At 41.0% G+C, this 26257-nt stretch overlaps 1 protein-coding gene across 3 annotated transcripts in view; it reads left to right on the plus strand.

Annotated features, from left to right (window-relative positions):
- The first annotated feature begins 14382 nt into the window (after window positions 1–14382).
- Window positions 14383–26257, plus strand: part of STAC (SH3 and cysteine rich domain) — a 100711-nt gene continuing 88836 nt past the window's right edge. For all 3 annotated transcript variants that reach the window (XM_059939152.1, XM_059939154.1, XM_059939153.1), the window contains exon 1: window positions 14383–14655. In XM_059939152.1, coding sequence (XP_059795135.1) covers window positions 14545–14655 — 111 coding nt within the window. In that variant the 5' untranslated portion in view covers window positions 14383–14544. The remainder of the gene's footprint in view (window positions 14656–26257) is intronic.

Below are 26257 nucleotides of genomic sequence, written 5' to 3' on the forward strand. Positions count from 1 at the left end.
GCCATTCTGACTTCTGTGAGGTGATACCTCATTGTAGTTTTGATTTGCATTTCTCCAGTGATTAGTGATGTTGAGCATTCTTTCATGTGTTTGTTGGCACTCTGTATATCTTCTTTGGAGAAACGTCTATTTAGGTCTTCTGCCCATTTTTGGATTGGGTTGTTTGTTTTTTTGATATTGAGCTGCATGAGCTGCTTGTAAATTTTGGAGATTAATCCTTTGTCATTAGCTTCATTTGCAAATATTTTCTCCCATTCTGAGGGTTGTCTTTTGGTCTTGTTTATGGTTTCCTTTGCTGTGCAAAAGCTTTTAAGTTTCATTAGGTCCCATTTGTTTATTGTTGTTTTTATTTCCATTTCTCTAGGAGGTGGGTCAAAAAGGATCTTGCTGTGATTTATGTCATAGCATGTTCTGCCTATGTTTTCCTCTAAGAGTTTTATAGTGTCTGACCTTACATTTAGGTCTTTAATCCATTTTGAGTGTATTTTTCTGTATGGTGTTAGGGAGTGTTCTAATTTCATTCTTTTACATGTACCTGTCCAGTTTTCCCAGCACCACTTATTGAAGAGGCTGTCTTTTCTCCATCATGTATTCTTGCCTGCTTTATCAAAAATAAGGTGACCAGATGTGTGTGGGTTTATCTCTGGGCTTTCTATCCTATTCCATTGATCTGTATTTCTGTTTTTGTGCCAGTACCATACTGTCTTGATTACTGTAGCTTTGTAGTATGGTCTGAAGTCTGGGAGCCTGATTTCTCCAGCTCTGTTTTGCTTTCTCAAGATTGCTTTGGCTATTCGGGGTCTTTTGTGTTTCCATACAAACTGTGAAATTTTTTGTTCTAGTTCTGTGAAGAACGCCATTGGTAGTTTGATAGGGATTGCATTGAATCTGTAGATAGCTTTGGGTAGTATAGTCATTTTCACAATATTGATTCTTACAATCCAAGAGCATGGTATATCTCTCCATCTGTTTGTATCATCTTTAACTTCTTTCATCCGTGTCTTACAGTTTTCTGCATACAGGTCTTTTGTCACCTTAGGTAGGTTTATTCCTAGGTATTTTATTCTTTTTGTTGCAGTGGTAAATGGGAGTGTTTCCTTAATTTCTCTTTCAGATTTTTCATCATTAGTGTATAGGAATGCAAGAGATATTCTGTGCATTAGTTTTGTATCCTGCTACTTTCCCAAATTCATTGATTAGCTCTAGCAGTTTTCTGGTAGAGTCTTTAGGATTCTCTATGTATAGTATCATGTCATCTGCAAACAGTGACAGTTTTACTTCTCTTCTGATTTGGATTCCTTTTATTTCTTTTTCTTCTCTGATTGCTGTGGCTAAAAATTCCAAAACTATGTTGAATAATAGTGGTGAGAGTGGACAACCTTGTCTTTTTCCTGATCTTAGTGGAAATGGTTTCAGTTTTTCACCATTGAGAATGATGTTGGCTGTGGGTTTGTCATATATTGCCTTTATTATGTTGAGGTAAGTTCCCTCTATGCCTACTTTCTGGAGGGTTTTTATCATGAATGGGTGTTGAATTTTGTCGAAAGCTTTTTCTGCATCTATTGAGATGATCATATGGTTTTTCTCCTTCAATTTGTTAATATGGTGTATCACATTGATGGATTTGTGTACATTGTAGAATCCTTGCATTTCTGGGATAAACCCCCCTTGATCATGGTCTATGATTCTTTTAATGTGCTGTTGGATTCTGTTTGCTAGTATTTTGTTGAGGATTTTTGCATCTATGTTCATCAGTGATATTGGCCTGTAGTTTTCTTTCTTTGTGACATCTTTGCCTGGTTTCGGTATCAGGGTGATGGTGGCCTCATAGAATGAATTTGGGACTGTTCCTCCCTCTGCTATATTTTGGTAGAGTTTGGGAAGGATAGGTGTTAGCTCTTCTCTAAATGTTTGATAGAATTTACCTGTGAAGCCATCTGGTCCTGGGCTTTTGTTTGTTGGAAGATTTTTATGATGCTGCCCTGGGCACCGTTTGGACTGGATTCCTAGCAGAGAATATGTATCACTTCTGTATGAGAATCACACTCGCCGAGACGCTCCAGCACAGGGTTACAGGCATGACACGCCTCGTGGCCGGAGCCACCTCTGCTCCAGCTCGCTGACCAGCGGGAGGGTGTGGCGACGGCCTTCATCCCGACCCGTGACCTTTGCTTGCTTTCCAGGTCTTGAAAATCTCGGTCACTTCCGTTCAGTTTCTCAATTTCAATTTCAATGCTTGTGATTGATCTGTTTATATTTTCTATTTCTTCCTGGTTCAGTCTCGGATGGTTGTGCTTTTCTAAGAATTTGTCCATTTCTTCCAGGTTGTCCATTTCATTGGCATAGAGTTGCTTGTAGTAATCTCTCATGATCCTTTGTATTTCTGCAGTGTCAGTGGTTACTTCTCCTTTTTCATTTCTAATTCTATTGATTTGAGTCTCCTCCTTTTTTTCTTGATGAGTCTGGCTAATGGTTTATCAATTTTGTTTATCTTGTCAAAGAACCAGCTTTTAGTGTTGTTGATCTTTGCTGTTGTTTCCTTCTTTTCTTTTTCATTTATTTCTGATTTGATCTTTATGATTTCTCTCCTTCTGCTAACTTTGGGGTTTTTTTGTTCTTCTTTCTCTAATTGTTTTAGGTGTAAGGTTAGGTTGTTTATTTGAGATGTTTCTTGTTTCTTGAGGTAGGATTGTATTGCTAAAAAATTCCCTCTTAAAACTTCTTTTGCTGCATCCCATAGGTTTTGGGTCGTCATGTTTTCATTGTCATTTGTTTCTAGGTATTTTTTGATTTCCTCTTTGATTTCTTCAGTGATCTCTTGGTTATTTAGTAGCATATTGTTTAGGCTCCATGTGTTTGTATTTTTTACATTTTTTTTTCCTGTTACTGATATCTAGTCTCATAGTGATGTGGTTGGGAAAGATACATCATATGAATTCAATTTTCTTAAACTTACCAAGGCTTTATTTGTGACCCAAGATATGATCTATCCTGGAGAATGTTCCATGAGCACTTGAGAAGAAAGTGTATTCTGTTGTTTTGGGATGGAATGTCCTATAAATATCAGTAAAGTCCCTCTTGTTTAATGTATCATTTAAAGCTTGTGTTTCCTTATTTATTTTCATTTTGGATGATCTGTCCATTGGTGAAAGTGGGGTATTAAAGGCCCCTACTATGATTGTGTTACTGTCGGTTTCCCCTTTTATGGCTGTTAGCATTTGCCTTATGTATTGGGGTGCTCCTATGTTGGGTGCATAAATATTTACAATTGTTATATCTTCTTCTTGGATTGATTCCTTGATCATTATGTAGTGTCCTTCTTTGTCTCTTGTAAAAGTCTTTATTTTAAAGTCTATTTTGTCTGATATGAGAATTGCTACTCCAACTTTCTTTTGATTTCCATTTGCATGGAATATCTTTTTCCATTCCCTCACTTTCAGTCTGTATGTGTCCCTAGGTCTGAAGTGGGTCTCTTGTAGACAGCATATATACGGGTCTTGTTTTTGTATCCATTCAGCCAGTCTATGTCTTTTGGTTGCAGTATTTAATCCGTTTACATTTAAGGTAGCTATCAATATGTATGTTCCTATTACCAGTTTCTTAATTGTTTTGGATTTGTTATTGTAGGTCTTTTCCTTCTCTTGTGTTTACTGCCTAGAGAATTTCCTTTAGCATTTGTTGTAAAGCTGGTTTGGTGGTGCTGAATTCTCTTAGCTTTTGCTTGTCTGTAAAGGTTTTGAATTCTCCGTCAAATCTGAATGATATCCTTGCTGGGTAGAGTAATCTTGGTTGTAGGTTTTTCCCTTTCATCCCTTTAAATATGTCCTGCCACCCCCTTCTGGCTTGCAGAGTTTCTGCTGAAAGATCAGCTGTTACCCTTATGGGGATTCCTTTGTATGTTATTTGTTGTTTTTCCCTTGCTGCTTTCAATAATTTTTCTTTGTATTTAATTTTGATAGTTTGATTAATATGTGTCTTGGCGTGTTTCTCCTTGGATTTATCCTGTATGGGACTCTCTGTGCTTCCTAGAGTTGATTGACTACTTCCTTTCCCATATTAGGGAAGTTTTCAACTATAATCTCTTCAAATATTTTCTCAGTCCCTTTCTTTTTCTCTTCTTCTTCTGGGACCCCTATAATTCGAATGTTGGTGCGTTTAATGTTGTCCCAGAGGTCTCTAAGACTTTCCTCAATTCTTTTCATTCGTTTTTCTTTATTCTGCTCTGCAGTAGTTATTTCCACTATTTTATCTTCCAGATCACGTATCTGTTCTTCTGCCTCAGTTATTCTGCTATTGATTCCTTCTAGAGAATTTTTAATTTCATTTATTGTGTTGTTCATAATTGTTTGTTTGCTCTTTAGTTCTTCTAGGTCCTTGTTAAACGTTTCTTTTATTTTCTCCATTCTATTTCCAAGATTTTAGATCATCTTTACTATCATTACTCTGAATTCTTTTTCAAGTGGACTGCCTATTTTCTCTTCATTTGTTAGGTCTGGTGGGTTTTTACCTTGCTCCTTCATCTGCTGTGTGTTTCTCTGTCTTCTCATATTGCTTACCTTACTGTGTTTGGGGTCTCTTTTTCACAGGCTGCAGGTTCGTAATTCCTGGGGTTTTTTTGATGTCTGCCTCCAGTGGGTAAGGTTGCTTCAGTGGGTTGTGTAGGCTTCCTGGTGGAGGGTACTAGTGCCTATGTTCTGGAGGATGAGGCTGGATCTTGTCTTTCTGGTGGGCAGGACCGCATCCGGTGGTGTGTTTTGGGGTGTCTGTGACCTTATTATGATTGTAGGCAGCTTCTCTGCTAATGGGTGAGGTTGTGCTCCTGTCTTGCTAATTGTTTGGCATAGGGTGTCCAGCACTGTAGCTTGCTGGATGTTGAGTGGAGCTGGGTCTTAGCGTTGAGATGGAGATCTCTGGGAGAGCTTTCGCCGTTTGATATTACATGGGGCCGGGAGGTCTCTAGTGGACCAATGTCCTGAACTCGGCTCTCCCACCTCAGAGGCACAGGCCTGACACCCGGCTGGAGCACCAAGACCCTGTCAGCCACATGGCTTTGGAGTATTTAGGTAGAATAGCAAGAAGTCTTCATCCTGGTGTATCAGGCACTGGGTGCTCACCTCATCTCTAGAATGACCTTCTTCTGCTCCTTTTGGAAAACTGCAACTTTACCTTCCAATATTAATTTTTCTTTCCTTTGGTGAATCTTCCCCCTTGCTTCTCAGTGGAATTAGCTCTTTCTTCCCCTGGTTCCTGTGGCCTGCTCTTCATACACAGGATTACTCTTTGTCCCAGTTCTGCCTTCTTTTTTAAGCTGGATTTTTCTTTCGGTCAGGGAATATGCTGGAACTAATAAAGTGCCTGGTACGTAGCAGGTCTCAACAACTGTCGATAAATAAATCAGTGAATCAATTAAGGACTTCATTTATTTAGACATCTCTACCTAATTTTGTAATGATCTCAAGTATCTTAAGCTGAATAATAACTCCTTACCCCCATGACCACATAAGAGGTAGAAGCAAGAAGACATGGTGACTTACTAGATAAGGGGGTTAAAGAAAAGCAAGTGATAAAATAGGGCAGATCTTATTTAAAATCTGGGTGTTTATCTCATTGTATACATTAGCAGGTCTAACTGCATTCTAAGGAACTCAGTGATTCCACACAGTAGAGTTACTAGCCAGCCTGGGCTTCCTCAATGTCCTCAGCCATTACTTGGTAGACTTAGGTGTTTTAGCAGCTTGCATTTAGAGGAGGAAACAGGGGAGTAAGATGCAAACAACAACTACCTCCAAAGGTTTGTTGAATAACAGCTCCATTGATACCGTCTCTCACTGTACCCTGCACCAAATAAGTTATCATTATTAACTGAGGAGGCAAAATTCCCATTTTTCTGGCCAACTCTGCAAGAATAAAGACAGATGAGGGACTTCCCTTGTGGCGCAGTAGTTAAGAATCCACCTGCCAATGCAGGGGACACGGGTTCAAGCCCTGGTCCGGGAAGATCCCACATGCCATGGAGCAACTAAGGCCGAGTGCCACAACTACTGAGCCTGCGCTCTAGAGCCGGGGAGCCACAACTACTGAAGCCCGCATGCTTTAACTACTGAAGCCTGCATGCCTATAGCCCGTGCTCCACAGCAAGAGAAGCCTCTGCTCACCGCAACTAGAGAAAGCCCACGCACAGCAACGAAAACCCAACGCAGCCAAAAACAAATAAATAAATAATTTTAAAAAAGAAAAAAAGACAGATGAAGCATAGGTATGTTTCCTAAGTCCAGGCTCCATGGGTAAGTTTGCCTTGGCTATGGAGGGAAGAAAATGGTGTTTAAGTCTTAAGGCCTGAGTCATCTTTTCCAGGCCAATTATCAAGTGCCTGATGGATGGCTCAGGGCTGCCAAGTGAGTTATCGGAGGAACACAGAGGGTTACAGAAGGCAGAAGGACAAAGCAGTAATATAACCCCTCCCTGGAAAACATTGTAAAGTGAATTTTTGAGATTCATTTGTCCCCAGCATGAGTCTACAAGCTTTTAGAACATTGTTCAAAATAAATGCAAAGCTTTATGGATAAACAGCAGGAGCTATTAGGTGTTTATGCTGGCGTTCCTGTTCTGTGTTTTGAACATCAGTATTACTGCTTACTTCTAGGGGTGTCATTTAAGATACATCATGATTAATAGATGCTCAACATCACTAATCATTAGAGAAATGCAAATCAAAACCACAATGAGGTATCACCTCACACCTGTCAGAATGGCCATCATCAAAAAATGTAGAAACAATAAATGCTGGAGAGGGTGTGGAGAAAAGGGAACCCTCGTGAACTGTTGGTGGGAATGTAAATTGATACAGCCACTGTGGAGAACAGTATGGACGGTATGAACAGTATCCTTAAAAAACTAAAAATAGAACTACCATATGACCCAGCAATCCCACTACTGGGCATATACCCTGAGAAAACCATAATTCAAAGAGACACATGCACCCCAATGATCATTGCAGCACTCTTTGCAATAGCCAGGACATGGATGCAACCTACGTGTCCATCAACAGATGAATGGATAAAGAAGATGTGGCACATATATACAATGGAGTATTACTCAGCCATAAAAAGGAACAAAATTGAGTTATTTGTAATGAGGTGGATGGACCTAGAGTCTGTCAAACAGAATGAAGTAAATCAGAAAGAGAAAAGCAAATACCGTATGCTAACGCACATATATGGAATCTAAAAAGAAAGGTACAGATGAACCTAGCGGCAGGGCAGGAATAAGGACGCAGACATAGAGAACGGACTTGAGGACACGGGGGAGAAGGGGAAGCTGGGATGAAGTGAGAGAGTCTCACTGACATATATACACTACCAAATATAAAATAGATAACTAGTGGGAAGCAGCTTCATGGCACAGGGAGATAAGCTCGATGCTTTGTGACTATGTAGAGGGGTGGGATAGGGAGGGTGGGAGGGAGGCTCAAGAGGGAGGAGATATGGTTATATATGTATACATATAGCTGATTCACTATGTTATACAGCAGAAACTAACATGACATTGTAAAGCAATTATACTCTAATAAACATGTAAAAAATATATATATACCAATATATGCATGTGCTTCTAGAAGGAGGCTTACCAAAATGCTAATAGTTATTACCAATAGGTGGTGGAAGGTTCTTACTTTCTTCACTATTCTTTTTGAATACTGCTTGAATAATGATAAAGCTATTGTTTTGGAAATGAACAGAAAACCTAACTCAAAACTAATATATTTGACCAAAATCATATGACTAATAATAATATCAAAACCAGGCATTTAATCCTCTAATACTTATAGAAATCCATTGAAATAGGGATTATTATACCATTTTGGACTCAAGGAAGCCAAGGCTGAGAGAGATCAAACCAATTGTCTAAGATCTCATTGCTTGTGAGCAGAGGAGCTGGGATGTTTGGAGTTCAAGTTCATGGCCTTTCCACTAAATGTAGAATAAAGATTAAAGTTGCTCTCTTCTCACCGAGATAATAACCAACTAGAAGCAGCCCATGCATGCTGTCTTTAGAGAAAAAGGCAGATCTTAACCAGAAAGCAGCTACGTGAGGCGTGGACCTTGTGCCCTTTTCTAGGCACCTCCAATGGGAGACGATTCCAATGCAGCCAAACAGTGCTCTCCAAATATTATCTACTATTCATGTTGCTGTTATTCTTGTGGATTGGTACTTAGAAAAAACAAGGTGAGGATGCTTCAGCTGGATCTCATTCACCTTGACAGTATGTCTCCAAATTTAATGATTCACTTTGTCGCTGAGGAGAGACCAGACCAGAGTTGCCGTGAGGACTGCAGACAGGCATTAACAGTTGCTCACAGTAGGGGTTGTTGTTGTTGTTATTGTTATTGTTTTGTTAGCTGTAAGACTTTGGACAAAGCCCTTGATTTCTCTGGGCTTGAAGGCAGGTGCATCAAACAAGGTAGCCAGAGGGTGAGGATTAATGCTGGGATTCCTGGCCCTCCTTTACAGGTTGAATGTCTAGTTTGTCTTGACTTCTTGGCTATTCCTTTCAAAGTGTAGATGTGGTTATTATTTACTCTTAAGATAAAAGAATGGAGTGGGCAATGCTTCATTCTTTGAGGACTCTCCCCGTGCCTTTCATTATGCCTCTGGCTCTCAAATTGCATCATTCCTTCCCTTTAAGGCCTGTGGCCTCTTCACCAGATCTGGGTTCTGCCAATGTTTGGGGTTCAGCAGAGCAGAGCCAAAACTCGGCTCAGAAGCAGGATAGATCTGAGTTCAAATCCCATGCTCACTGTGGAACCTAGGATAATTATCTTTATCTTGCTAAGGTTTTGTAGGGATTAAATGAAATAACATATAGAAAATGTCTATAACATAGTAGAAGCCCAATATATGTTAGCCATTATTATTATCAACAATCTAATTGCCAAACCCTATGCCCTTTTCATATGTCTCATTACCCATGATGACTCGGATGCATCAGACATGGAGAACCATTCCTTTATTGAGACCCTCTCTCCTTTACCCTTGTCAGTTCTCCACCCCCTGGACATTCTAATGATCCTCCCTTTTCCCTTTTCCTTGTTGTTCTTTTTTGTACCCTTCATAGTTATGGCTGTTTTAGTTAAGTAGTCTTGATAGTATGTTTTTATTAAATGGCTCTAGAAGAAGCCAAAGTCCATAGAATGAAAGTCCAGTCTTCTTATCCAAACTTGGAGCAAAGCAATGGGAGAAAGCTGAAAGCATCATATACTCTTCTGCTCACCAGTGTTACTGCAGAAGGCAGTTGCATGTAGTCAGGAGAAGGGCTTTGGTCTCTTTACAAATGAATGAATGAGTAAATAAACCAGGAGAGGGAGCATCAAGTTCAAGTTTGTGAAGATACATTTCTGCACACCTCACACTTCTGCTGGCTTGATATTTAACCAGTAACCAGAGTGAAATGGACCATGAAGGGAAGCTACAAAAATCACAGGGTCCTGCCCCAGTCCCGAGACTTAGGATAATTATTTGCAACTTGAATTTCCCAGCCTCCGATAGAAATGAGGTCATCATGACACCCATGGCTGAAGTGTCACCACAGCTTCTAATGCAGGGCCTCCAGTCTTCTGTGAGGTCTCACCCCAGCATCACTGGGAGTCCTGAAGGGACATCTCACCCAGAGCCATGAAAAAGTGCACTTCTGCTCAGGGATGTCAGCACTTTATCAGGTGACCTCTGGGAATCACCATCCACTAACTCCAGTACCTGGAGACCATCAGTCCTCTCCACTGTTCTCTGGGCATCACTGCCAATACATCAATGTCCCCTTAATACCAGGTCAGGGCCGGCTTTCATGACAATGTGGGAGGACTCTCATCACTCCAGGACTTGGAATCAGGCGTGGTCGCCTAGGTCCCAAGGTGGCAATGCCTGTGACCCAAGCCTGAAGGCATCCTACACAAATATAGTGCCATCCCCTTCTGCCAGCAGCCCTCTCCCCACAGACTGAGACAAAGCAGTGTTCTGTCCACCTGCACTCCCATTCCCAGAGACAAGCTGTGGACCTAACATCCTTTGTGCAGACCCCTTACCTCCCCAAACCAGTGAACTCCCCGTTCACAGACAGCGTGACTCTCAGTTTAAGGTCCTCTCTTAAGCCAATAAAGACAAAATCCTCAATATCTAGGAGTTTGTTTGATTTTAAATCATACTGTTTTCTAGAAGCATCCAGGGTCTTTCTCCATTCACAGTATGCAGGGCACATGGAGTAACTAATGCCTAGGGCATGTCAGAACTCAGAGGCTACAAAAGCAGTCTCCTTTCATCATCAGCTAGAGGCAGAGGAAACAAGATGAGCATGGCATGGTCCTGCCCTAGTGGAGCTCAGAGCCCATAGGAGGACAGGCCACTTTGTCATTTATTACTCAGGGAAGGATGGCATGAGAACACGGCATTGGTTTGGAAACCTAAATCAGACTAAAGGAGTCAAGGAAGGAGACTTCAAGAGTACTAAATGTTTGGAGATGTGTTTTGAAGAACAAAAGAAGTTAGCTAAATAACAAAACATGAGATGGAAAGGGATTTATGTGAAAGCAACACACGAGGAAAGGCTTGATTAGTTTTGGCAGCTACAGGTAATTCCACAATTTCCTAGGAAAGGTAGCTATTATTTATCAGACCAAGGATTTATGTTACTAGGATGGGGGTGCAGTGAGGAGGAAGGATGTACTAGCTCCTTTAACATTTCCCTCAAGGGCACCATGTTTAAACTTACGTTATTGGAGAATGACTAGCGTTAATCAAAGCTAAGCATTTACTAAAATGAAAGATGACATCTTACAGCTGCTCTTCAATTCATAAAAAAACCAAAGATGAAATATGTCTTGTTATAAGCCACAATGTGCTTGCCCACCAAGACTGTAATTTTTCATGGACCCTGGGGGCTTTACTTTCTCAGGAAACCCCACTCTGGTCCCACACTAGTTCAGACCCTGCATCTGTACACACTCATTAGAGTCCTGTACTGTTCCTTCTCACAGTTCATGAAAATTATGTGTGTGTGTGTGCACGTGTGTGTGAATGTGTGTGTGATTTAATTAATCTGTATCTTTCACCAGTTTCAAAGTTCCAGGAGAACAGTCTTTTTCTTTTTTTAACTTTTTATTTTATATTGGAGTATAGCCGATTAACAATGTTATAGTTTCAGGTGCACAGCAAAGCACCTCAGCTGTACATATACATGTATCCATCCTCCCCCAGACTCCCCTCCCATCCAGGCTGCCACATAACTCCAGGAGAACAGTCTTAAATCTCTGTTTTCTCTCTGCAGTATCATTAGTTTCTAGCACAATGTCTGGTACAAAATACATGCTTGATAAAGATGTGTTGATTCTGGGACTTACCTGGTGGTGCCGTGGTTAAGAATCCACCTGTCAATGCAGGGGACACGGGTTCGAGCCCTGCTCCGGGAAGATCCCACATGCCATGGAGCAACTAAGCCCGAGTGCCACAACTACTGAGCCTGCGCTCTAGAGTCCTCAAGCCACAACTACGGAGCCTGAGTGCCACAACTACTGAAGCCCACGCACCTAGAACCCGTGCTGCACAACAAAGAGAAGGCACCTCAGTGAGAAGCCATGCACCGCAACGAAGAGTAGCCCCCGCTCGCCACAACTAGAGAAAGCCCGCGCGCAGCAATGAAGACCCAATGCAGCCACAAATAAAAATAAATAAATCAAATAAAATTTATTAAAAAAAAAAAAAAAGATGGGGCTTCCCTGGTGGCGCAGTGGTTGAGAATCTGCCTGCCAATGCAGGGGATGCGGGTTCGGGCCCTGGTCTGGGAGGATCCCGCATGCCGCGGAGCGGCTGGGCCCGTGAGCCACAATTACTGAGCCTGCGCGTCTGGAGCCTGTGCTCCGCAACAAGAGAGGCCACGACAGTGAGAGGCCCGCGCACCGCAATGAAGAGTGGCCCCCCACTTGCCACAACTAGAGAAAGCCCTCCCACAGAAACAAAGACCCAACACAGCCAAAAATAAATAAATTAATTAATTAATTAATTTTTTTAAAAAAAGTTGATTCTGCTGCTCCTGCCATTGTGTGCTGTTACTGTTGTGACTTTGGCTGTTACAATTTCATCTCGATTGAGCAAACAAGAATTGTGTTTTGAGGAGGAAAAAGCTGTAGTCATCCGGTTAGCCAGTATGGCCTGGTCATATGAGAGGCTAAGGGTCACGGGGGTATTTAGAGCACTCAGAGTCAAGGGCCAAGTAAGAGGCTGTCACTTAGAACAGAAGCTTTCAACTGATGTCCAGGACGGAAAGAGTAATAGGTTTGTTTTTTCCAAAGGACATGAGCTAGGGCAAACATGCAGAACCAAATACATAATTCACAGGGTACAGTGCAAAATGCAAATGCAGAGCCTCTTGCTCAAAAAGTATCAAGAATTTCAAGACGGTGACAGAAGAGCATTAACCCAAGTGCAGGGCCCTGTGTGACTGCAGAGGCTGCATACCCATTGTAATAGGGAAGGAAAATCTGATTCCATATTACATCTGTTCCTTTTCACTTCAACGTTTGTGTTCTGTTGTCTGCACTTAGTCATGCTGGCTCTGCACCTTTTGTAAAAGAATGTTGTCTATAGCCTGAAATATACAGCATAGCCTATTCTCTGACCTTTAAGAGTCCTTCCATATAGCGATAAAAAGTTGCAAAACAGAGAATAACAGTTGCCTTGTTAGAGGTTTACAAGAACATCCTGACCTATGTGGATAACTGGAAGAACAAAGAATTCTTACACCAAAAAGTTCGCAACAACTAACCACGTCCTTCCTTCATCTTGCCTTTAAAAGTGCTTTGCTGAAACCCTTCGAGGAGTTTGGGGGTTTGGGGGCAGGAACCACCTGTTTCCTTGCATGGCCCTTCAATAAACCTTCCTCTGCTCCAAACTCCGATTTTTCAGTTTGTTTGGCTTTACTGTGCATTGGGCACAAGCACTTGCATTTGCTAACACCGTGAAGCTGGTCTTGCAAACATTTATATCTATTAAATAAAATCTGAACATAAGTTTGTAGTTTCCTGTTGGAAAATTAAGGAGTTTTGTATTTGGTGGGGGGAAGCCTTTTAAATATCCAGATGTAGGACTTCCCTGGTGGCCCGGTGGTTAAGAATCCACCTGCCAGTGCAGGGGACATGGGTTCGATCCCTGGTCCGGGAAGATCCCACATGCCACGAAGCAACTAAGCCTGTGCACCACAACTACTGAGCCTGCGCTCTAGAGCCTGCAAGCCACAACAGCTGAGCCCGCGTGCCACAACTACGGAAGCCTGTGCGCCTAGAGCCCGTGCTTTGCAGCAAGAGAAGCCCCCTCTCGCCACAACTAGAGAAAGCCCATGCACAGCAACGAAGACCCAATGCAACCAAAAATAAATAAATAAAATAAATAAATTTATTTTTAAAAAATCCAGATGTATTTCCTTTCCCTGCACACTGAAGGTTTCCTTCAAAAGATACTGGATTCTTCTGCCCCTTTATCCCATGGGGCCATCTCTCTGTTTCCGAAAGATCTACTAAGGCGTAGGTACTGGTTTGCCCCTCTGTAAACAGCCCTGACATCCTTGCTATACTGCAACACCCATTTGCTCCTCAGCTATGAAGATTTGGCCTAGATTTAAGGCTCCACAGTCCAAAAAGCATGGATTTTGACGCCAAAATGGGTTCAGATCCCAGCTCCACCATTGACAGTTTAGCGACTTGGAGCAAACTACTGAGCCTCCCAGTTTTCTCATCTATAAATGCGACTGATAATACTTAGCCTAATAAGGCTCTGAGTATTAAATACGGTAAAAAGTGTGACGGCTTAGCACATAAATGCACAACAAAACTAGGACACATCCACATTTTGCAGTATCCCCCTGCTTTAGTCCAAAACTGAACCGAGGAAAGAGGAGCGCCCTCAGGCCAGGGAACTCCAGCTCTGCTTCCTCCGTCACTGAACCCTATAAATAACTTGGCTAAGTCACCGGCTCTCTGAGAGTCGATGTTTCTCAGGGTGCAGGAGGGAGTTGCTGCAGGTGGTCTCCGGCTGGATCATTCATTCGGGCGTTTGGTCTGAATTTTCCGTCTACTTCCTAAAGCATCTCCCCGACCGTGCTGTGCGCGCCCAGCCTCTCCGGAGGGCCTCCCGAGGGCGCTGCCCACTTCTGCCCCGCTGCTCCCCGCGGGGGCCCGCGCAGCCCCGCCCCGGAGCCACCTCCCGCCCCTCTTCTCCGGGGGGCGGGCCAGCCCGAGCCCAGTCACGACTGTGCGGTCCCCCGCGAGGTGGCCGCGGGCGCGGTGGGGCGGCGCGCTTTCCCCCTGCCCGCGGGGGTGCCGGGGAGGTGGGCAGGGCCGGGGCGGGGGCGAGGCCGGAGGAGGACGCGTCGGCGCCTCGGCGAGGATGGGAGTCCCCGGCCTCCGGAGCTGAGCAAGCCGGCCCGCGGCGGGGAGGGTGCGCCGCAGGGAGGCTAGCCTCGCTCTTCCTCCGGGAGCCCAACACCTTTCCCGCGCCGCCAAGATGATCCCCCCGAGCGGCGCCCGCGAGGACGGCGTGGACGGGCTGCCCAAGGAGACGACGAACGCCGAACAACCGCCCTCTCCTGCATCCACCGGCAGCCAGGAATCCAAGGTACCGCGCACGCTTGCCCCAAGAGGATACAAACTCACTCTCCTCCTCTCCTCTGTCCACCTTTGTTTCCTCCCTACTGGCGCTGGCGCCAGAGTCTGAGACGCGTCCCCAGTGCTTCTCAAGGACTGTACCTCCCTTGAGACTTGAATGTACGGCAGGACTCGCTGCTAGCGATGCTGGACCACATCCCTGGAGACCCAGCTTTCTTGCCCACACAGCCCGGGGGCTTTGCGCAGGGCTTCCACCCTGCGAGCACCCGCAATTCAGTTGACTCCGGGTTCAGATAGCTTTCTTGGGTGGTGGTGGTGTGGTTCTGTGCTTTGAACCTGCATGTACCCAAAGCGCGTGTAGGTATTAGGTGGCTTCTGAAGGCTGAGGGACAAACAGCCCAGGGATACTCCTCCAGAAAAGCTGGGGCACTTGCAGACCAGCAGAGGTTTGCCTGTATCCCAAAGGTCTGAGACCCTTTACTTAACAGGGCTCATCCCTAACCTCAGATACAGCTCATTTCAGAAAAACTAGGGAAGTGACGCGTTCTCAGGAAAGTTGATGTTCCTCTTGTGGAAGTTAATCCTTGGACTTACACTTGCTTTCATGAGAGTTACACTGACATACACAAAACCAACCCCGCAGCACTTCTGTCAGTGGTACACTTCCTCTGAAACTCTCGTGGGTGCCAGGCACATGTTTGGAAATCTTGGAAGAGGATAAAGTAAAATGCAGCTGCTAGCTGTGCGATGCCAAATGGCATCTCAGCCGGGAGTGAAAACCATAAGATGGAGTTTGTAGTTATATGGATTTTTTAAGGGCAGGGCTCCTGGCTCTTTATCCAGATCTCCTTTTGCGTTCCCTGGATGTCTTTGGAATGTGGGGCAGTTCCTGTGTAGGAATGAAGGAAAGGAGGATGCCAGTCTGGAGGGCAGGTCAGATGGGGCAAAGAAGAGTCCCATCCTTATCTCCCTTCACACACATCCCTGGAAGCCATTGACAAATCAGCAGGATCAAAAGCACAGCTGAGTGGCTCTCAGTTTAAGTGATGCTGCCCACTGTGTGTACCCCAGCCTTCAAAAGTTAACCATCAGAGATGCTAATCCGAGGCGCAGGGCTTTGCATTGTCTTTATTTTATTTTTTTGATAAATTTCTGACCTGAAATATGTGTGTCAACTTTTCTAAAACGCAGTTGGAAATGGGAGCAAAACCCCACCTTCCAGAATCATTGTGAGGCATAGTAAGTACAGTGTAAGGACTATACATCCCAGTACAGTGTAAGGACTCGATCCATGTTTACTCTTTTCCTTCCTGAGATAAGGAGATGGGATCCATCTCACCATAGATGATTCACTCCAAATCCATCTCACAACCTATACACATGGACCGTTACCCCTCCGACCAGAAGTTTCTGGCTGTCTCATCATTGTGCATCATTGACCTTCATTCACCTAAGTGATATGGGGTAGTGGCCACTTCAGAGGTGGTCTAGAATACTGTAAATGAACGCAGCTAAACTCAAGAGTGCAACTAGTATTCAACTTTTTGAATTGGGCCTGTTGCTCTGCAGTAGGTATGTTCTGGAAAGCGCTTACGATTTGCTTATACAGCAGCACAGTTCAAACACACTGTATGGGCTTGCTATTTATAGATATCCTAATGTAAATTCTTTGGCAAAGCAAAACCTACGTATGTAATACCCATCATTATCCACCAACTTATCTGGTTTATGGTTTCGGATCTGCACACGTCAGTTTTTCTCAAAGTGTATTTATACATTCCTAAATTTGCTGTCATGGCTTAGGTGTTCTTAATCAGTGGAGATGGACTGTGGGGGGCCCATGAACCCCAAGAAATTGAATGCAAATGGTGTGCCTGAAGGTGAAATTTTGGGGGGGGCATAGTGTTTTTGATACTCTCTGAGAGGCCCGTGCTTCTCAAAAAGACTAAACTGCTGATGTGGAGGGGGTATGGTAAGGGAACACGAGGATGGCATGAAACAGGAGTAGAGGCAGGCTTTATTTATTCTGCACCGGCAGTGCCACATTTGAAAGCTTATTGGCGTTAACAAGGATCCTCCACCCTGAGGATGAGCGTCTGGTAGGAGAATGTGGACACGTAGTCATCCCATCTTACTCTCCTCTGAAGTGGTTTGTTTGTCAAAATACCGTGTGAGACAGAATGGTCCAGCCCCTCTGGACAGTAAACTTTCTCAAGAAAGACTTTTAAAATTAGTTTTTTCTTTTATTTTGTTAAAGCCTAGTTGACTTACAGTATTGTATTAGTTTCAGGTGTACAACCTAGCGATTCAGTGTCTTTATAGATTAGTCATCATGCAAAGTTATTATAATATTAACTACATTCCCTGTGCAGTACATTGCATCCCTGTGACTTACTTATTTTATACCTAGTAGTTTGTACCTCTTAATCCCCTTCACCTCATTCACTCATTCCCCCCACCTCCCTCCCCTCTGGCAATCACTAGTTTATTCTCTGTATCTGTGAGTCTGTTTCTGTTTGGTTATATATGTTCATTTGTTTTGATTGTTAGGTTTCACTGCACATTTTTAAAATAACTTTTTTCTCTCATGATAAGAGTAACAAATACTCTGTGGAAATTTGAAAAGTCCTGAAAAAATTTTAAAAATTCCCCACTGGTCACAGTCCAGAGACAACTACTGATATCTTGATTATATATTTGCCTTTTTTCATTGATTTTTATATTTACACAGTTGAGAGAACAATAGTGAGCATCTACTGAGTGCCTGGTCTGTCAGGCACAACTTGACCCTTCATGATAACCCTGTGAGGGAGATTGTGCTATTATTTCTGTTTTATGGATAGGGAAGTGGAAACTCAGAAAGGTTAGGTGACTTCCCCATGATTGTATAGTTAGTTGAGTGACACAGCAAGGACAGGGACCCAGACAGCATGGCTCTGGAGGACAAGTTGTCAACCACCTGCAGCCGTCTCTCATGCCTGTGTACTGTTTTACATCCTGTACTGTTTCACCTAACATCCTAACCAAGTATTTTATATGCCACTAAAAGCCATTTGCAACCGTATTTTGGTCTTCTCATCTTAAGAAATCTTTGAAAATAAATTGAGCCACATTATCATGTGAAATGATTAAAGCCCAGTTCTTATACAGCTTCTTTGCATTTGATTTTGCTACTCTTTCCCTAAAAGTATATTTACGGAAGTGATTAAATGGAATATCACAGAACCATCTGGAAAACCGGGCCACAGCAAACCCTTTGGTCTAGAGGGTCCATTAGAGAAGAATGATAATGATTCAATGCCCTGAGCATGTAAAATGTTTCTGGAAGTCCATTTCTGCAGATTCTTTGGAATGCTAAATCATGGAATATTAGAATTGGAGACACTGGAGATGATCTATTCTGGGTATTTGTAAAATTATGGATAATTTTTATTGTGTAAATTTATTTTATTATGGAAAATTTCAACACAGAAAAGTAGAGAAAATACTATAAAGAACCATCATGTACCTAATCACCTGGCTTCACCAATTATCAATTCATGGACGACCTTGTTTCATCTGTTACTCCCAGTACTACCCCCACCCCTCCCCATGCACACTGGATCATTTTAAAGCAAGTTCCAGACATCAAAGCATTTCATTCGTAAATATTTCCAGATGCATCTCTAAAGAATAAGGGCTCTTTTTGTAAACATGACTACAATCCCATTTTCACATACTCCAGGTGTTTTAAATCAAGGGTCAGTATATTCTTTGGAGGTCCACAAATTGTCTTTGGAATATCTGTGAACAACCAGAACTTTCAAAATTGCTTGTGTACATGTATATGTGCATTGTCTGGGGAAAGGATCCATAGTTTATACCAGCTCAATGAAGTGTTTATAGCCTTCAAAGGTTATAATATCCCCTCCCTTTTTTTTTCTCTGTCGAGTAAATCGAGGCCCAGAGAGAGGTAGTGACTTGCCTAAGATCACACAGGTAGTTACTGCCAATAGTCTAAGAACCCCATCTTGGACCTTGGATACCCCAGCACAATTTCCTCAGAGTAAATTCCAGTAAGCACAAGTCATAATCTAGTTTATGTAGTTTTGTTTTTCATAAAATTAGTCAAGTTGAAAGAGTTTGAAAGCCACTAATGAACCTCACCCCTGTATCTTTCCACTAACTATCCCAGAAAGACCACAATCTAATTTATTTTCTAAGTGCTTGACAGAGACCATTGAATACTAAGAAAAATTTCATGTTTCAGCATCCCTTATTGCAATGAATGTCTTTTCTCCTACTAACTTATTGACAACATAGAAATCTTACTAAGGTGTCACATGAAGTTTTGTATGGATGCCCTTTGCCATCACTTATATGACACAAAGTCACATTTTGATGATATGAAGGGATTATAGGTTTTGAGGTCAAATAAACAAGAGGTCAAATCTCTTCTTATCAGTTGCCATCTTTGTGTCCATGGGCAAGCTGCCTAACCTCTCTGAGCCTCGGCTTCCTAAAATCTAGAATGGGGGTGCTAATCCCCAATTGGCGTGGCTTTTTGTAAAGCCTGAGAATAGGTGAAACACCCAGTATGTTGAAAGCATATGTTGTAAGCATAAAGCGTTGTTTACTTTCCCTTCCTGCTTCAAATTAGATGATTCCATCACTGACCAATCACAAATGTCATCATTGGAAGAATTTCAATAATCAAATATGACGTTCCAATAGTATAACTGAGTTTTCCTCCCTTTGCACTTTCAGTTATACTGTTGACTGCAGTGAGATTTCATCTTAGCTATGTTGCATCCCCAAGAAGATTAGCCATAGACTCACCAGCATGTGACTTTGATTTTGAAAGGTTGATATAAGCCACCTAGGGCACCAATGGAGCCATGGACCAAGGTGTCCCCTCATTCATGGATGGTTCTCTCTGAATCTGGACCACCTTCTGAGCTATCGAGAAGCAATTCCTAACCATGAAGATGTGCCCTGCATCTCCCGGAAAGGTTTCTGTGTCCATCAATCAGCAACTATTTATTGACTGCCTACTTTGTGGCCAGCTCACCCATTACATATATATGAAGCTATTGTTGATAAGGAATTTAACTTCTACTCAGGGGAGAAGAAAGGAAATGGAACCTTGGCCTTGCATTCAAATCCCCTGGCGAGTGCAGACCATAGGCTAGACCTATTAAATTGAAATCTGTGAGTGAAGGTCCCAGCAATCAGCATTTTTATAAAGCTTCCTTAGTGATTTCATTGTACAGCCAAGTTTGAGAAACACTGGTCTAGACTAAAAGAATTACAGAATGTCAAAGAAAGCAAGATATTTTCCCTTCCAGCCAAGATACTTGGAATCATTTGTATTTACTTTCTCTTCTTCTTCACTTCCCATTTATACTTCAATCCAAAGAAATGGTTCTGGCAAAAGTAACCTGCTGTTTCCTCCACATTGCCAAAGAATCTAAGCATTGCTCAGATACAGCTGGATTTATAAGGTTGACTATGTCCTTATTAAGTTATTTTCATAAGCACTAAATGTAGAAAACTGGAAAGCACAGAATATATAAAAATTCATTTATCACAAAATGACCTAGACATAAGTATTGTTAGGTTTGTTTTTTTTTTTCCTTCTCCTCTCTCTTTCCCTTGCTTTATATACATCCTGCTTTTGCCTTGGTTAGATTAAATCAGGTTATTGTTGGCTTTCTTCTTTCTATAAGTAAGTGGTGTAATGATAATTACCGTAGGTCTTTTTTTTTTTTTTTAAAGATTTATTTATTGATTGATTGATTGATTGCTATGTTGGGTCTTCGTTTCTGTGCTAGGGCTTTCTCTAGTTGCGGCAAGCGGGGGCCACTCTTCATCGTGGTGCGCGGGCCTCTCACTATCGTGGCCTCTCTTGTTGTGGAGCACAGGCTCCAGACGCGCAGGCTCAGTAGTTGTGGCTCACGGGCCTAGTTGCTCCGCGGCATGTGGGATCCTCCCAGACCAGGGCGTGAACCCGTGTCCCCTGCATTAGCAGGCAGATTCTCAACCACTGCACCACCAGGGAAGCCCTTGTTAGGTTTTTTTGCTGTATTTCTTTCAGGTTTTCTTTTACACACACACACACACACACACACATACACACACACGCTTGAAACAAAATTGAAATAATGTATACATAAATGCACATTGTGTTTTTTCTTCTACCTAATGTTGTACATAAACAGTTTTCTTGTATTCTTAGATAAGTATTAAAGATGGTATATGTCATTGTTGTACCATATCTATTTCGTCAGTCTCTTCTGATGGCACATTTAGATTCTTTCTCAGCTTTCAAGCTTTAAAAAAAAATCAATATTTAAACGGGCTTCCTGATACATCAACATTTGAATATTTTTCTGGAGTAAAATTGCTAGGTCTGGATATAAACACTTTGAAGGTCTTTTATTCTCACTGACACAGCGCTCTCTAGAAAGATCTATCATAGCTTTTTTTTTTTTAGAATTTTTATTTTTATTATTTATTTTATTTTTATTTATTGGCTGTATTGGGTCTTGGTTGCTGCACGCGGGCCTTCTCTAGTTGTGGCGAGTAGGGGGCTACTCTTCATTGCAGTGCACGGACTTCTCATTGTGGTGGCTTCTCTTATTGTGGAGCATGGGCTCTAGGCACGCGGGCTTCAGTAGTTGTGGCTCGTGGGCTCTAGAGCGCAGGCTCAGTAGTTGTGGTGCATGGGCTTAGTTGCTCCGCGGCATGTGGGATCTTCCCAGACCAAGGCTTGAACCCACGTCCCCTGCATTGGCAGGCAGATTCTTAACCACTGCGCCACCAGGGAAGCCCTATCATAGCTTTTTTTCTTGTAAACTTTGAAGTATAACATCATACCAAAAAGTGCACACAAGATTACAGATCAATGAATTTTCAAAAAATAAATTATTGATCAGTATGTAACCAAAACAAAAATCAAGAAATAGAATGTTATCAGCACCCCAGAATCTCCCTCATACCCTTTTCTGTCACTGCCTTCCCAAAGGTAAATAATATTTTGACTTCTAACAACATAAATTAACCTTCCTTTATATAAATGGAATCATACAGTGTGTACTCTTTTATGCTTGGCTTCTTTCACTTAGCATTATGTTGTGAGATTCATTTATACCATTGCATGTAGCAATAGTTTTCGTTTTCATTGCTATATAGAATTCCACTGTGTGAATAGACCACTATTTAACCACTCTATTGATGGTGGACATTTGGATTGTTTCTTGGTTTTGGCTGCTAGAAGTTATACCACTTTGACCATCCTTATACATGTTCCTTGTGGCACCTCTGTTGGGTGTATACCTAGGAGCAACATTGCTGGGCTGTAGGGTATATATAAGTTCAGTGTTAGTAGATATTGTCAACTTTCCAAAGCATCTGTACCAATTCGTAATCCCACCAACAATGTATAAGAGTTCCATCTGATTCTCATCCCACCAACATTTGGTATTGTCTATATTTCTCAGTTCAGCCATTCTCATAGGTGATTAGTGGTATTGTGCCGTGGTTTTAACTTGTATGTCCCCAATGACTAATGAATTAAGCAGTTTTTTTGTTTTGTTTTGTTTTGTTTTTGGCCACGCCTCATGCGGGATCTTAGTTCCCTGACCAGGGATCAAACCCTTCTCCCCTGCATTGGGAGGGCAGAGTCTTAACCACTGGACTGCCAGGGAAGTCCCGAATTAAGCAGTTTTTATGCTTTGGGGCATTTGAATGTCTTCTTGTGAAGTAGTTATTCAAATCTTTTGTCTATTTTCCTATTAGCTTATATGTCATTTTTTAAAATTTATATGAATTCTTTACATATTCTAGATCCAAGTACTTTTAAAGATAAATGTGTTGCAGATATCTTCTTCTATCCTGTAGCTTTTCTTTTCTTAACAGAAATTCTTATTGAATGTAGTCAAATTATTAATTTTCTCACTTATGGTTGTTAGTGCTTTTTGTGTTCTCCTTATGAAATCTTTGCCTGCCCCAAAGGCATGAAAGTATTCTCCTAGAATATCTCCTAGTATTTCTTAGAAAAGTTATTGCTTAGCCTTTCACACATAAGTCTATAATCCATTTGAAATTGCTGTGGGTGTGAGGTAGGGGTCAGGATTCATTACGGCACTGCACTGCCACCTTTGCCATAAATTGGATGGCTATATTTTTGATTTATGTGGAGGTTGCTGCTCTGCCCCATTGGTCTATTTGTCTGTCCTTGTACCAGCACAGCACTGTCTTAAATATAATGGCTTTATTAAAAAGTTTTGATATCTGGCAGAGTAAGACTTCTGGCTTTGCCTTGCTTTTTCAAAACTGTTTTGGTTATTTTGGGCCCTTGACATTTCCATTATGCATTTTAGAATCAGCTAATCAGTTTCCACAAAAACACCTGCTAGGAATTTGACTGGGGTTGCATTAAATCTACAAATCCATTTGGAGAGAATGGACATCCTCATACTATTAGTTCTTCCAGTAATAGAGTCCACTGTACAGAGATTGCTTCCACCAAGTGCCCCAAGGTATCATTACCTGAGAACCTAATTCTTTGTTACTTTTTTTCAGTTTGGGGATTCTCAGACCAAGTTGTGTTGTATAAATTTAAGCCCCAAATCTATGTGAAGGCAGATCTGTGATTATGAATTCCCAAGGAGATATTTGTTTGTTTATTGTCCACCTTATGTCTATACTAAGATTTTCTTTCTCATCAACCTGAATTGGTGAGAAATTTCTTTCTTGTTCATTCTTTCTTTTCAGATCTCCACTATATGTAGGCAGTAAAATTCAATCTCCCTAGGATTTTTTTTGAGTTAAAATACACATAACATAAAATTTACCTTCTTACTAATTTTTAAATGGTTACATTTTAAATGTAGTTTTCTGTGGCATTAGATACATTCATATTGTTGTATAACCGTCACCATCTTTAGAACTTTTTCACCTTCCCAAACTGAAGTTCTGTACCCATTAAACAGTTATTCCCCATCTCCTACTTTTTCCAGCTCCTGGCAACCACTACTATTCTACTTTCTGATTCTATGAATTTGACTAACTCTAGGTACCTCATATATGATGAATCATTTAATGTTTGTCCCTTTGTAAGTGGCTTATCTCACTTAACATAAATCTTCCAGGTCCATCCATGTTGTGGTATAAGTCAGAATTTCCTACTTTTTTGAAGTCTGAATAATATTCCATTGTATGTACATACCACATTTCTTTATCGATTCATCCATCAATGGACTATTGTGAATAATGCTGCTATGACCTTGGGTGTACAAATATCTGTTCAAGTCCCTGCTTTCATTTCCTTTAGGCATATAGCCAGAAGTGAGGTTGCTGGATTATATGGTAATTCTATCTTTAATTTTTTGAGGATTCACCATACTGTTTTTCACAATGGCTGTACCATTTTAGATTCCCACCAGGAATGAACAGGATTCCAATTTCTCTACATCCTCACCAACACTAGTTATTTTCTGGGGTTTTTTTTTTATCCTAGTGGGTGTGAGATGCTATCTCATTGTGGCTTTTGCTTGCATTTCCCTACTGATTAGTGTTGTTGAGCATCATTTCATGTGCTTATTGGTCATTTGTATATCTTCTTTGGAGAAATGTCCATTCAAGGCCTTTGCCTGTTTTTGAGTTGTTTTCTTTTTTGTTAGTTATTTTTGTTATTTTTAGATTTATAGCCTTTTATCAGCAAATTTGAAGGGCAAAGGTGTATTGAAATTTTTTATTGTTTTAGTTACATTTATTCACTAGAAAGTGTTATTTTTATATTAAAATTTTTTTTCCTTTGTGAATTATATATTCATCTATTTTAATAGAGCATTTATTTCCTATTGATTTTTTTAAAATTCTTTATAAATATTAAAACCACAATCTTTCATATATGCTGCTAATGTTTTCCCAGATTGAAACTTTTTTTTCAATTTTATTACATTTTCAACATGGAAGATTATTTTTTTATGTTGTTAAATGTCTCAAATTTATTTAGCTATGGCTTCTTTTTCCCATTTATATTTAGAAAGGTCTTCCCCAGCCTGGGAGCAAATAAATATTAATCTGTGTGTTTCTCTAGCTCCTTATTATATACTTTTTACTTTTATCACTTTAATCCATCCGGAATTTATGTTGTTATGTGGTAACGAAGAACTTTAATTTTTTCTGAATGAAAAAACCACTTGTTGAACAATTCATTTTTACACTGATTTGAAATGTTGGATCTATTATGTAATAAATGGTAATATGTACTAGGTTGTCTTTTACAGTCATCTGTTATATTCTAATGATTTTGCATTTATTACTACACTCTACTTTGACATTACAATTATAATGTTTTAATTACTGTAGCTTTATAATAGACTGATAATTGATAATACAGGTACCTTCCTGGGAATTTATTTATTTAACTGCACTCACTGTTTTGATTTTCCATCAAGTTATAAATATAATATTTTGAGAAGAATTGCATGAAACTTTTAAGATCGTTTCAGCAAAATCTTTACATATAGTGGGATTTCTCATCCAGGAACATAGTATATATCTTTAGTTATTGAAATGTCTTTTATGCCACTCATAAACGCTTAGTAATTTTCTTCAAATACTTTTGCCCAATCCTCTTTTAGCTATTTCCTGGATATTTTATACTAGTTTTCTATTAATTTTGTAATCTAAGGTCTTTTAGATTCCATTTCTTATTCATTAATAAAGAAGTACAGTGTTGCTTACTGATTCATTGTGGGCTCTGGAGTCAGAAGCAGCTGTGTTCAAATCCCAATGTACGGCTTTGGGATGCCACTTAATGAGCTTCCCTGTCCTTCACTTTCCTGAGCCTCACTGTTCTTTCTGTAAAATGAGCATACTAATGGTCTTTTGCAGCACTGTCATTAGGGTTAGGTTAATGAGTGTATCCTAAGTGCCTAACACAGTGCATGGCACATAGTCAATGTTAGCTATTATTATTAGATTATCATAGTATCTACAAAAATAACTTTGCCTCTCTAACTATAATTACCTTTTTTGGGGGTTAGGGGAATGGGGTAGGTAGGAACAGAATATTATTGCAGTAGATATCCCAAAATACAGTAAGTATCAGTGGAGGTATTGGGCTAGTACCTAACTTTAAGTGCTACCTAAGTTGTGCTGTAAGTGTACATTGCGTGTAGGTGTATATTGTACAGTGTTGGTACTAAAGGGTACTTTTAGATCTCTTGTATCTCAAGTTACTCTGCAAGCCACTTAAAATTTACACATTCAGCCTGAGAAACATCAGGTGGTAGTTTGCAAATTTAACTTTAAGACAAATCCATTTCCAACTAAATCATTTCTTAAGTCCTCCTTCTACACAAATTCCAGACTTCCCACTCTGTTTGCAATTAAACTGAGACAGTGTTTCTTATGTAAATTTGGGTAATGTTCTTAGCTTACTAAGAATTTCCACCAGGAATGGATGTGGAATTGTTTCAAATGACTTTTTGGCAAGTATCATAGTAATCATGTGATTTTTTTTTTTTTTTTCGTCCTTTGGCCTCTTTATGTGATGGATTATATTAATAGATAGCCTAAATTAAACTCTTCTTACATTCCTGGAAAAGGTCCCACTTGAC

The sequence above is a fragment of the Balaenoptera ricei genome, chromosome 11 (genome assembly GCF_028023285.1).
Source record: "Balaenoptera ricei isolate mBalRic1 chromosome 11, mBalRic1.hap2, whole genome shotgun sequence".
Lineage (NCBI taxonomy): Eukaryota > Metazoa > Chordata > Mammalia > Artiodactyla > Balaenopteridae > Balaenoptera > Balaenoptera ricei.